Genomic DNA, 12,172 nt, shown 5'->3' with positions numbered 1-12,172 from the left:
CGTAGGTCCATCGATCTGCTGCAGCTAGCTGGGAAACAAAATACTACTCGCAGTCGTTGTACTTACGCTGTTGTTCTAGTCCACTCGTCCGAGAGTGACTAGTGAAGCTGTTGTACTTGCTTCATTGCTTCAGTCTTCATTGTTGGTATTGCAAGGTGAAACTGCACTGCAGAACAGGGAGAACAACAAGGGGCGAGCAACACACTGCACTGCAATGATGCTTCTTTCAGGTGAGGTGCGTGCACTGGATCTTACGACCTGCATGACCGGTTTGGTCGAGCACGTACTTACGAGGAGAGGACCAGATCTCTGGCATGCAGATATATAGCTCCTTCGCCCTTGACCCTTGGATTGGATTATTGATCTGCTTCCTCCAAATCTTCAGTCATGGCAGGGCTTCGACTGTATGTAAGTGTATTTTTTTCATCATAAAAACAAGACATGGCATGTCGATCGGGCCAATGCGATTTTGGGAGACTTGTCTTTGGGTAAGCGCGTTGATGATATCATCATCGGCCGGCCATCACCATCTAGGCCGGGGGAGCAACTTGGAGGAATGGGAAAAGAATGATCTCTTGCTTGCTGTTACCGGCGGTTTTCCCTTTCATCATCACATCTCTCTTTCTAGCATGGGCTGAAAGCCACATCCTAAGTGCCATCTCCTTGTCATGGCACTGAAATCAACCAATGAAACAGTGCCATTGTAGAGACAAGTACAAGTCTGTAACTGGCATCACAAATAATTCCCTCGCCTACACGTGCATGTCGCTGACCTGCTGTTCAACATCCAGCTGCAGAAAAAGGATTAATTCCGATCGGTTTCAGCTACAGCGCCGCGTCGCGATTTGACAGAGGCCACCGCTGCAATTGGCAATGGCACAGCGAATTTTCTTCCCTCAGGGTCAGGGGGAACTGCGGAGAGACGGCGAGAGACAGCACAGAAAATTTGCAGCTTCGAGTGGTGCACATGGTCAATGATGCCGCGCCGTGTAGCATACGGGGCTGACCTCCTCCACTTCATCGACAAGACGGAACTTCAGAGGGAAAATAGAGGTTCAGAAGCTTCTGGATGGCGCAGCGGAAAGGAAGATGAGCACGTGAGAGAACGAACAGAGCCTGAAAAACTGCTGAGACCACGTTCTTCTCGAGGAGCGATCCATTTTTAGACATGGCATGTACTTAAAATGTTATTAAGCTGAGCTTTGCGACCAGCTGTAACGATGCATTGATACCAGACGACAAGGGATGGGGGCTTGGGAAAACGTTTGAACACTATATTTCTCGAGCAAACCATCCGATCGCCTTCATTACAAAAGATTTTTACATGTATTCTCTCTACAAGAGCTATGGTGACAACAACCAACAACATCACAAAAAGAAGAAGAATGATCATTAACCACAAGACAGAAGAAGCAGGGGTGGGGGGCAACAACAAAATCAGGGGAGGGAGCCATATAATGAGCAGCGGTAAAATTATAACCAGATACATCTTTTTTCCGCATGGTTTACTTAATGCCGTCTTGTGTTTGCCCCCCGTATTGTAACACCATGTAAAAATTTGGTAAACCCAAGAAAGTTTAGCTTGCCGTCTGTTTTTCTGATCCAATCTTGCACGATGGAATAATGAGTCGGAGCAAGATTTAGTTCCTGCATACAAATGGGGAGGCCAGGTTAGTTATTGTGTGGCACGAGAACCTGAAGGCTGAAGGCTATCCTATGCTCCCAGGCCCGACTGAGACAAATGCTGTTAAAATTACTGTCATTCTGCATACCTGTGCCAACTCCTCGACTGATATGACTCGGTTGCCCTCCTGTTCAAAGTGCTGAAAAGCTGTTCCGGCAATCTCCTCCCATCTGTCCAGGGCCTCAAGCTGGTAAGGGCTTATGGCCGCGGCACAGAATTCTTCGAAATCCATACTCCTGTATGCAAGTGGTTCCAACTGAGAGAAACAAGAACGAGGTCAGCAACTTCGACTACTAATTACACAATGTTATAACAGGAAAACAAAACAAAATAAAATTTGGGGAAGAAGCTCAACCAGAAACAACTACATCAGGTATCAACACATCGACATTGTATTAAAAAATGGAATTTGTCCAGTAATATGAATAGTAAAACAGATATATTGACTGGGTGGTTGCATAATTCATGCTATCCAGCAAAATTAATCAAAGTATGACTAGAATTATGGTTAACAGTATTAAAAAGGCAAACTGTGTCTACATGTGTAAGATTTCAAAGGGAGACCCCAGATAGGATGATCAAAAACTCCCCTTGCTGTCAAACTCCAAAATCAGTACAAGTTTTTTTTTTTTGCAATATAATACAGTGCATAACTAGATAAGAAGGTAATGAATTCAAATGCGGTAAAAAACAAATTAACCCTCTATAGAAGCACCAATTATGTTAGTTGGACAACTATGTTCTATGATAATTTGGCATGTTTTAATTCAAAGTTTTCAACACAGGCACCAGATTATTATGATATTAGTAGCAGCGCCAAAGTAACCAAATAGGAAACCATCCATTGCTTATGGCCAGTAAATAAAGACCCTTACCGCATGCAAAAACTCAAGAATTCTTGATTCCTTCATTGCATCAGTTAGATACCGCGTTAAAGCCTGGATAAGACCATGAAACACTATGATTAAAAGGTTGTAATAAGTATATACATGGAGATAATTTATCATGTCATTTCATCAGACGCCAATATAAGTTATCCACATTTCTTCATCCTTATTAAATACATCCACTCATGGTTTTTACAAACACCAAGAAAGTTTTCTTAGAATTGAACTCTGAATGATAATTTCTATTACGACATGTAAATAAGTGCAAAACATCGCACTTAAGTACTCAGATAAAAATCTAGCATCACCATCCCTCATGTATCACTAAACCATATTGTTACAGTGATGGTAAACGATGGCAACGTTTGAATTTCAAATGTGTAAATGCCTGACAAATAAACACAGCGAGTAATCAGTAAGAGCATCTCACCGTCCGAAAGTTGTCAAGTGACACGACTCCATCTCTAGGTTCAAGTAGATCGAACTGTAGCCTAAGATACAAGAGTTCGTCATCCTTTAAAGCCTTGGATAATGCCTGAGGTAAAGAGCTAACTGTTAGAGCCTTCTGATTGTCAATAAGAGCAAATGTTCTGCTTATGGTCCAAGTTACACCACAACTCTGGTACAAACTCGTATAAAAGAGTTACATGGGGAAGACTGGAAGAAAATGTCTAAGCAATACCATGACGAATAAAAGTATCATTCAAAACACCCCATAAGAACAAGCATGCAATCCTAAATAGTAAATGGAAGATAATACTCATTGTATTGGCAAAAGGCTTAGTAAGCATATGTCAAAACAGGAAAGAGATTCGCATTGGCACACTGACGCACATAAGTGGGATCCTGCTTGGACAAAGATGGTCTACCCCACCCATGCACATTTAGCGCATCACTATCAGTAAGATCGATAAAACATCAAAAGAACGCTTGGAACAAACATAATGTCATGGGAGTCAATGGTGTACCTTTAGCGCCAAACGTTTAAGAGGAGTGGCACGAAGGTATTGCTTAATTAATCTGTAGACAAGAATATCCAGCGGAATCTGTCTTTGGTCATCCCGCAACCAAGGGTGAGCTGCAGAAAAAGATGGAATATGTTTGTATTACGGTCTCAGTATCAATACTATAAATATGGTTAATTTTTCATAAAATAGTCTACCAAAAAAGACTTCACAAAGAAAACACAAAATGAGTAATGTGACATCACACAACAATATTTAATAAGCAATTCTGACAACTTACTCAATGCCTGGACAGCTGTCATTCTTTTGCGGTAATCCTTGTTAAGAAATCTTTTCACAAAATCCTTAGCTTCAGCTGACACTGAAGGCCATGGTGAATCATCAAGGTTGGGATCAGCTCTCAATACAGATCGGAAGATTCCAGATTCTGTCCGTGCCCAAAATGGCCGACTACCACAGAGCAGAATGTATGTTATGACACCTATACTCCAAATGTCTGCTTCCATACTGTATGATCTGTGTAGAACCTCTGGGGCAACATAATATGCACTTCCAACAATATCATTGAGCCTTTCATCTGCATTATATAACACGAAAGAGTATCTGGTAAGCTAAATAAATATGTAGCAGCATTTAGGTGGAAAATAGCACAAAGTTCATTCCAAGCACTGTTTCCTGAAATATATATGCTAGCACATATCAAAACATGAAAGAGGTTCCCGCTGGAACATCAACAGGACAACAGCTATGTCAAGCTATAAGCGTTAGGTGAATTGTATTATCATATGCAGATTGGAGGTAGCGACCACAATATGGCCAATAACCAAATGTTTTTATATTACTCAAAACCATGCACAAGTCGCACGTAAAAAATCAGATACAGATAATCATTTTTCATTTTATTGTTAATATTTCACGCCAATCATCAAGCTGCAGCATATGACAATGTACCATTTTCTTGACACGACCGTTGAGTTACTATCTTTATTACTGCAAGACACTAAGTCTTAATTTTACTAAATTATCAACATGATCTCTTTTTCAGTTAACAGTTTAACTAATTAACAGACAAGTTATGAGATCAAAATGGCAATGCAAACCAGTTCTGCGAGTCGAAATACACAGACAAAGGTAAAAAGGACATTATATCTGCGGGATCCTACTGTTCGTTTCTATCGCAGTCGATACGTTAACTAAAACATTCCATCAGAATCAAGATACTCATCTTAGAATATAGATAAATATGAGGCGGAAAGGATGTGAACAGATGGAGATGAGAATCTTGTTTATTTATCCTGTGAGATGGTAGAAAGCTGACATAAAAAAATGTAAGCTAAAGAGACCATCCTCTAAATCTATGATGTTCCTTCAAAAGACTTCTGCAATTATTTCACTTTTACCATATTGTCTTGTGATGTTTGGCTGCCACATAGAAATCACACAAATGTAACTACAACGTACAATGTGGCGAGTGGGGAAATAAGAATGTTGGTTTTACAAAATAGAGTGTCAGTTCCTGAAGAGAGTTCATCTTAACCTAAGTAAAATTCAGCATTTATGCACACATTAGCTGGAGGCAGATCCTATGTGACTGCAATGTGATGAATGCCAGTTTTAATCAAAGCATTTTACAAGGAAGCGATTTAAATTTGATGGTAAAGTTGCACTACGAGGGTTACTCACACAGTGAGCTCTGAATAGAGTAGCTTCACTTATTCAAGAACATTAGTTTTCTGGATATGCCATATGAAAAGTTCACTGTCAAGTTCCAATGGACGGGAATTTTTGGCTTCATCAGAAACACCAGGTCATAGTTCGTAATATACTAAAAGATGTACTGATGTTTACCATGGTAGGGATGTCAAATCATTCAAGCAAAACGGCCAAAGTAGCACAACAAATCACGCCCAGTGTTTCTTTGCTAAGTTGCTTCATGTGCACTTTCTTTTTACAATAAGCAATTAAGCAGGAAAAAGAGATATCCAATAAAAAGAAAACAAATAGAACAGAAAATGGGATTTGCTTGATCAAGGTGACGGTCCCTTTAATAAGCTTGTAGCACATTTTAGTGCGTATAAAGATGAAAATCAGTTTACTATACCTGGTCTGATGAAATCAGAGAGACCAAAATCAATCAACTTCATGGGCGCATTTTCATCTCGTGTTGTGAAAAGGAAGTTCTGTCCAAATGAAAATAACTATGTCATTAGAGGTGGTTTATTATTTTACAGGATTTGGAGGCTATAGACGTAATAAATGTCCCTTGGAAGAAAGAATAATAGAGTGCAATGGGATAAGATGGCAGAGAAGGAATCCATAAAATACACAGAAAATAGTTTTTTAAGACTTCAAAGGGTACCTCTGGCTTCAAATCACGATGCACTACTCCCTGAAGATGACAAAAGGCCACTACACTCAAAATCTGTACAACGATCGCTTTAGCATCTTCTTCTGTGTATCTCCCACCTCTTCAATAGTTCAAGTTTGCATCCTTGGTAAGTATTACTAAGATATATTGCTAGTTTGTAGTGGACGAAGAGATTGCAAAAAGTACCTGGCTAATATTCTGTCTAGCAATTCTCCACCCTCACATAATCTGTTAAAAGGGAAACAAGATGAGAAAAATACTGCCTGTCACACGTTACAAAAGATGCCGTAAATAATGCTTATTCATAATGATAGTACATCCAAAGATAGATAAAATAGTTATTAAGTAGAGGCACGAGAAAGTGTTTTTCAGACATGTGAGAAGAATCTGAAATCTCTTATGTATTAGAGGAGGACAAATTATAAGCAATTAAAATGGCATATAAAAAGGACATAAAAACATACTCCATGACAATGTAGACATTGAGGGCATCCTCACATGCATCATAGAATTTGACAAGATTGTTGTGACCTGATAGAGCTTTCAAAATCTTCACTTCCCTACGAACATCTTCGATGGAAATGGCTGTTGTCATCTGTCAAACACAAAAGCAAATTGCTTAATTTATTAAGTAGTGTTATCCAAATGAGGAGCTGACCCAGAAATACTTTTTTCAGTTGCATAGTTGTCTTCTACTATTAAGAATATCTGCAATTATTTTTCCAAAAGTGCTAGTAACTGTACAAGGTTTACAGGTGGCATTTTCGAAAGGCTACATGCATCGTTGCATATAGTCATAAAACGAGAGGGAATAAATCAACCATCAGTACAGTCAGATTTATTTCCAAATTGTGCTACTTACTGCCCTCAGCATTTGCTGTCCTCAAATTTGCATACAATATTTGATTGTATAATAAAACTGTCATCTCTTAAAAAGACCTTTATAATTATTTTTAGAAGCCAGACAAAGCATGGAGCAAATGTTAGAGATGGAACACCAGAGCTCACATCATTAACTATGCTACAGTTTAATTTATTGTTATTTCACACAATTATTTGATGTGAAATTACAAGAGTATTGCCCCGCACAAAGTAAAGCTGCCTATGAACAAATGATGTCCTGTGATGTCTTTTCCGCCTTTGGAAACTGATATGGTTAGTAGCAGGAGCTTGGGAGAAGGAATTTTTTAGGCAAGTCAGAGCTCTGTTAAACATGGGTGGCCCAATTAATAATAGGATTAATTATCGCGGCTTACACCAACGCCTCCAGTCCCACTGCAAAATCCTAATAAGTTAGTATAACAAGATGCCAGCTATTGGAGTACAACGCGGTCTGTCAGTCGGGCCATGTTTACCAAACATCATTGTTTGGCCAGCAAACGTACAGAATGTATTAAATATCAACATGTGTTTTCTGAAAACATGAATGCATAGCCTAAATCTAGAAGTCTAAAAGTAAAGCAGCCCACCAGTGCACAACAGTATTCTGATCCCACGGGCAGACCAATAAAAACCACCAAACAATTAGGCATTGGTAAACAACATCCCTGATGTTCTAAGAAGATATGTTAACCATCTTTTATTTTTCTAGCGATTGGATCAATCCAGGATTCAGATCACAGGTATGCCATGCCTGCTCTATGAAGTCCCTGACAGTTGATGCCACCTACAGGACAACATAGATCATTCTTTCTGATACTGTTCAACTGAGCAATGCCACCCTCCAGTGTCTTTTCGCCTAATAAACTTTAACCTCGTAGCCTCCTTTGATCTTCCTTCACTTGATAGATATCTATCCAGCTGATTGCAAATGGCAAATGGGCCTGATATTTCCAACTCTGATCAAAACTAACAATACCGACAGGGTTGTAACGGCAGCTCTTGTATTCTTCAGATGACTGACTACTTGGACTAGTACAATAATATCATTATCAGCTTTCCCTGAGAGTGTTGCAAAATCCACCTCAAAATCTACAGGCATTAATTAACTATAAACGAAGGACAGGCCTGGCGCAGTGGTGAAGTACTCCCCACTTGTGCCAAGAGGTCCTGGGTTCGACGCGGCCTCTCTGCATTGCATTGTGCCGGGGTAAGGCTTGCCTCGTATAATCCTTCCCAAGACCCCACCTGGTGCGGGAGCTTCTAACACTGGGTCTGTCCTTTTTTTATTAATTAACTATAAACAAAAAGGAGAGGTGACAAGGTAGGTTAGGACTTAGGACATGTACTGCTGATTTGTTAGAATATCATTTATCGTTAGCAAGAATAGGGTAGGCCACCAAGAACACTGTACTAGTCTAACGCCTAAAGTTTCTACGTGCATCCACATTATATTGAATTAAGATTCAGATAATTTTCAGCTAGAATTGAAACCCATCTAAAACCTTAAATCATACCACGAAGAAACAATTAAATATAAACAATCTTCAACCATCACAAATCTAACTACATACTCCTACATGGGAAGAACACTCTAGAACTTTTTAGTAAGAATTAACCATGTTATAGTATAATATTTAATTTCTCACAATCTAACTTTCTAAGAGTCGAAATCCTCAACCCAACAGAAAAACGTGAAGCATTAGTTTTAGTCTATCTGTAAATTGTACGTGAGCCTATAACCACATCAATTAGACAACTACGTAAATTTCCCATATTCCCGTTCGCACCAAGATTCAGTGACAAATCTAAGGGTGATCGTTCAACCTCGATCATTCAGATCATCAACAAGCACGATATATTTCCCTTACTAGCTATGCAATGGGGCGAAATGCATGGCGGTTACGGCAACGGAAACCGGCTTACATTTGAAAATTTTAAAATCCCATAGTTGAAGCTTAAACCAGCATACCACCACAGGTCCCTCACCTTAGCTTTGGAGATAATCTTGACGGCGACGGTCTGGCCCTTGTACTCGCCCTTCTTCACGACGGCCGAGCAGGTGTGCCCGAAATGGCCCCTCCCCACCTCCTTCCCGAGCTCGTATTTGGCCCCGAAGTTTTTCCCGAATCCGAACGTCTTGTCCAACGGCCTTTCCGCTTCCGCCCCATCCGCGACGGCTCCAGCGCCGGCTCCGGCAGCAACCGCGCCTTCCTCCGGTATCGGTCCCTCCTTGGGCTTCCCTCCGCCCAGCCTCTTGGCGAGAGTGGCCTTGATGTGCTTGGCCGGCGAGGGCGGCGGGAAGGGGCGCTTGAAGAAGCGCCTGGGCGTGGACCTTGCCGGGGAGGGAGACACCCCGGCCGGCAGCGGGCTGGTGCCCCCCGCGGGATACGGGCTGGGCCAGGCGACCCCGGGCGTCTGGTGCACGGGCGTGGTCGATCCGGACTTGCGGCGCCGCGGTGTCCCGGCCGCGGCGGCCGGCGTGGGCTGCCGCGGCGGCGGCGTCTGCGGCGCGCCGTTGGCCGGGGGCGGCGAGTGCGTCTCCGCCACGACCCCGAAGTCGTCCCCCCCGGCGGCGCCGCGCGAGGACGCGCCCTTGCCGTAGCACTGCCCCATGGCCGGGCCCCCGCCTCGGCCTGCCGGAGGCGGAGGACCGCTCGGGCTAGGGTTAGGGTTCGGGGCCTAGCTAGCTAGCTAGCCCGAACACGGCGGCCGCACCGGCGCGCGCGGGCGAGGGGGAGGGAGGGGGGGGGCGGGTCGTCGCCCTCGTCGCGAAGGCAGAAATGCGGGGACGAAGAGGGGGAGGAGGAGCGAGAGAGAGAGAAAATGGCGTCGTGTTTCTCTCTCCTCGCCCCTCGGGTAACAGCCGGGAGAGGCAAGCGAGGGAGGCGACTGTGAACTCCCCGGCCCGCCAGGGGGCGGAACGTAAAAAGGCCGCGAGGGAGAAAGTGAGATCTCCCCTCGCTCGCTCGTACGGGGAGGAGGAAATTCAAGCGTAACGCCTTTCTGGCCCGTGGGGCCGCGCCGGGCGGGCCCCGCCCGTCATGGACGTACCGCGACCGTGCGCGGAAAATTCGAAAGGAGGCGGATGGGGAAGGCGAGGTGGCCGTAGTAAATGCGGGGGGGTGAGTGACAGGTGGGGGCGGGTGGGGCGTTTGGTGTTGCGTGCGACGCGACGGGGCTCGCCCGTCCTCGGTGGCCGTGTGAGGGTGAGGGCAGTTGGTGGCACCGTTGTCCACTTGTACCCGTTTTATCACAGCGGGAGACCTGCCCGTTTTCGGTGCAGGAGTGGTTGATTCGAGCTGGCCGTTTTAATGGATTTTAGTGTTGCCTTCCTGGTTTTAGGTGATCTTTTCTTTCTTTCCGCTGCTTTTTTTTTGTTTGTTTGATTGATTGATTGAAAGTCAGGAAAACAAAAAGCTAACATTCGTGTCGGCCGAACATTGCTCCCACATAAATGGAGCATATTGTTTTTTTTCAACGATTTCCAATGTTCAAGGTAGGGTTTTTCCCCGCTTGAATATGCTGGTATTTGTTGCAAAATTTCTAATTTTGTTCCGAACCGGATGCGGATTTCATCGAGCTGCAACATCTTAACAAAGGTTGCGGATTTCCGAACCGGTTGCGGACCGATATCATAATTCATGGATAAAACCTTCACATAAGACTGGAGTCGTTTGCATTCATCTTCTGTCGCGAGCGGGCAAACAACGATGGCAATCCCCATTTCAAGACCATTGCGAGTGATACGACCCCGCTGCAAAAAACACCGTTTGCATCCATTCTTCTGTTTGCCCGATGGTGATGCTAGAAACAACCTCTTTCACGACAAGTGGTGTAACTCATTCCGAACTTCTATATTATACGAATTCTTCTATAAACAGAGAAAATTGAGAGTGTTTTGGGCCACACATGACATCGATTTGCGAATATAGTCATTGTAGTAGGCAGAGCTAGGAATCACTCCATCATCATTCACCTTCACTAACATTTGGTGGATGAAGCCTCACACTGCTTGTTGATCCTATCTAAGCCCGCGCAGTCCTCATGTTCCTGAAGAAATTTTGGGCGAATGCCAAGGCTTCCCATGAGTATTGACAAAACAACTATTAAGGTCACCAACAATGTATATAATCAAACATTTTGGTCACATAGGTTAAGAGAAACTAATGAAATGTGTTGACATGTTTGTCGGGGCTACCTAGCCTAGTGGATCGTCCTCGCATGTTTTAGCTAACATGTCAACCTGCCAAAATTTCCAAAGTTGACTAGGCTCTCATATCCTAAATGTCATGTACTTTTAAGCATGATTTCATATACTTCTAAGTGGTGGGGTATATAGTTTGCACTTCTTTACAACTGTAGTACTCCCTTCACATCACAAACAAAGCATATTTTGGGGTATTGATGCATTCTTTGAGATATAATTTTGACCGTTAATTTGTATTAATATGTGTGCAAAACCCACGAAAAATGTAGTATTCTAAAAGAACGAGACAAATATATGCATGTGATTTTTAATTTTTGGTACGAAAAATTAAAATGCTATTTGTAGTTAATGATTTCAAAGTTTGGCTGAAATGCATGTCCGAAACGTCACGTGTTTTTGATATGGAGAAAGTACTTATTTCTGTAAGTAGCGAAGTAACATTTTAGACAATAACTCTAACGACATAACCAACTATAAATGTAAGCAGTACTCCATCCGACTAGAGATACATAGGACACATAATTTACGTATGGAGTGTTTTGGATTGTAGTCAATACATAACCGAAAACCTACCAATTTTATTTTATTTTAGTCATGACCAAAAAATCAGTGTGTGTTTCGATGATTGCTATTATGTTGGCCTGCCCATGACTATTTGGCAATTGTAGTCCAACTTATTAGCACGTTTTTTTTAATAATGTCAGCTTTTTTCCAAATAATGTCGGCTATTTCCTTTGCGAACGAAAAAGTTTGACCAAAACATCGGTTAGTCAAATGTTTGATAAGGCTAACTTGGGCTCAGACAAACGTACCCAGAGTCAATGTTCAAAACATTAACCACTAATACATGTGAAAGCACGTGGACTGAACTTGCAAGAGTTACATTATTGTGATTGCCTTTTTTCTATTATATAATATTGTCATGTTAAAATAGTTCACATTGACTTGAATTAAGTCAAACTTTTTTCGTTGCAAAAAATAAGGTTATGTCAAACTTTGTTAAGTTTGACCAAATATATAGAAAATTTATCAGTATTTACAGTAATATATCAATATTTCAAGATTCAACATAAACTATATTTTATTTACTACTCCCTCCGTAAACTAATATAAGAGCTTTTAGATCACTATTTTAGTAATCTAAACGCTCTTATATTAGTTTACAGAGGAATATTTGAT

General features: G+C 42.2%; 1 protein-coding gene across 1 annotated transcript; it reads right to left on the bottom strand.

The window, feature by feature from the left end:
* Positions 1-1,253: 1,253 nt before the first annotated feature.
* Positions 1,254-9,566, bottom strand: LOC123156923 (CDPK-related kinase 3). The gene is made up of 11 exons (XM_044575116.1): positions 8,773-9,566; positions 6,369-6,499; positions 6,091-6,132; positions 5,896-6,004; positions 5,638-5,716; positions 3,817-4,113; positions 3,540-3,649; positions 3,002-3,106; positions 2,560-2,622; positions 1,773-1,940; positions 1,254-1,647 (listed from the first exon to the last, which is right to left on the bottom strand). The coding sequence occupies exons 1-11, from the start codon at positions 9,397-9,399 to the stop codon at positions 1,510-1,512; spliced, it is 1,869 nt and encodes a 622-aa protein (XP_044431051.1). The 5' UTR covers positions 9,400-9,566; the 3' UTR covers positions 1,254-1,509.
* Between the last annotated feature and the right edge of the window lie 2,606 nt (positions 9,567-12,172).

This window comes from Triticum aestivum, chromosome 7B, assembly GCF_018294505.1.
Source record: "Triticum aestivum cultivar Chinese Spring chromosome 7B, IWGSC CS RefSeq v2.1, whole genome shotgun sequence".
NCBI lineage: Eukaryota > Viridiplantae > Streptophyta > Magnoliopsida > Poales > Poaceae > Triticum > Triticum aestivum.
This window is presented reverse-complemented; position numbering and strand designations above follow the sequence as displayed.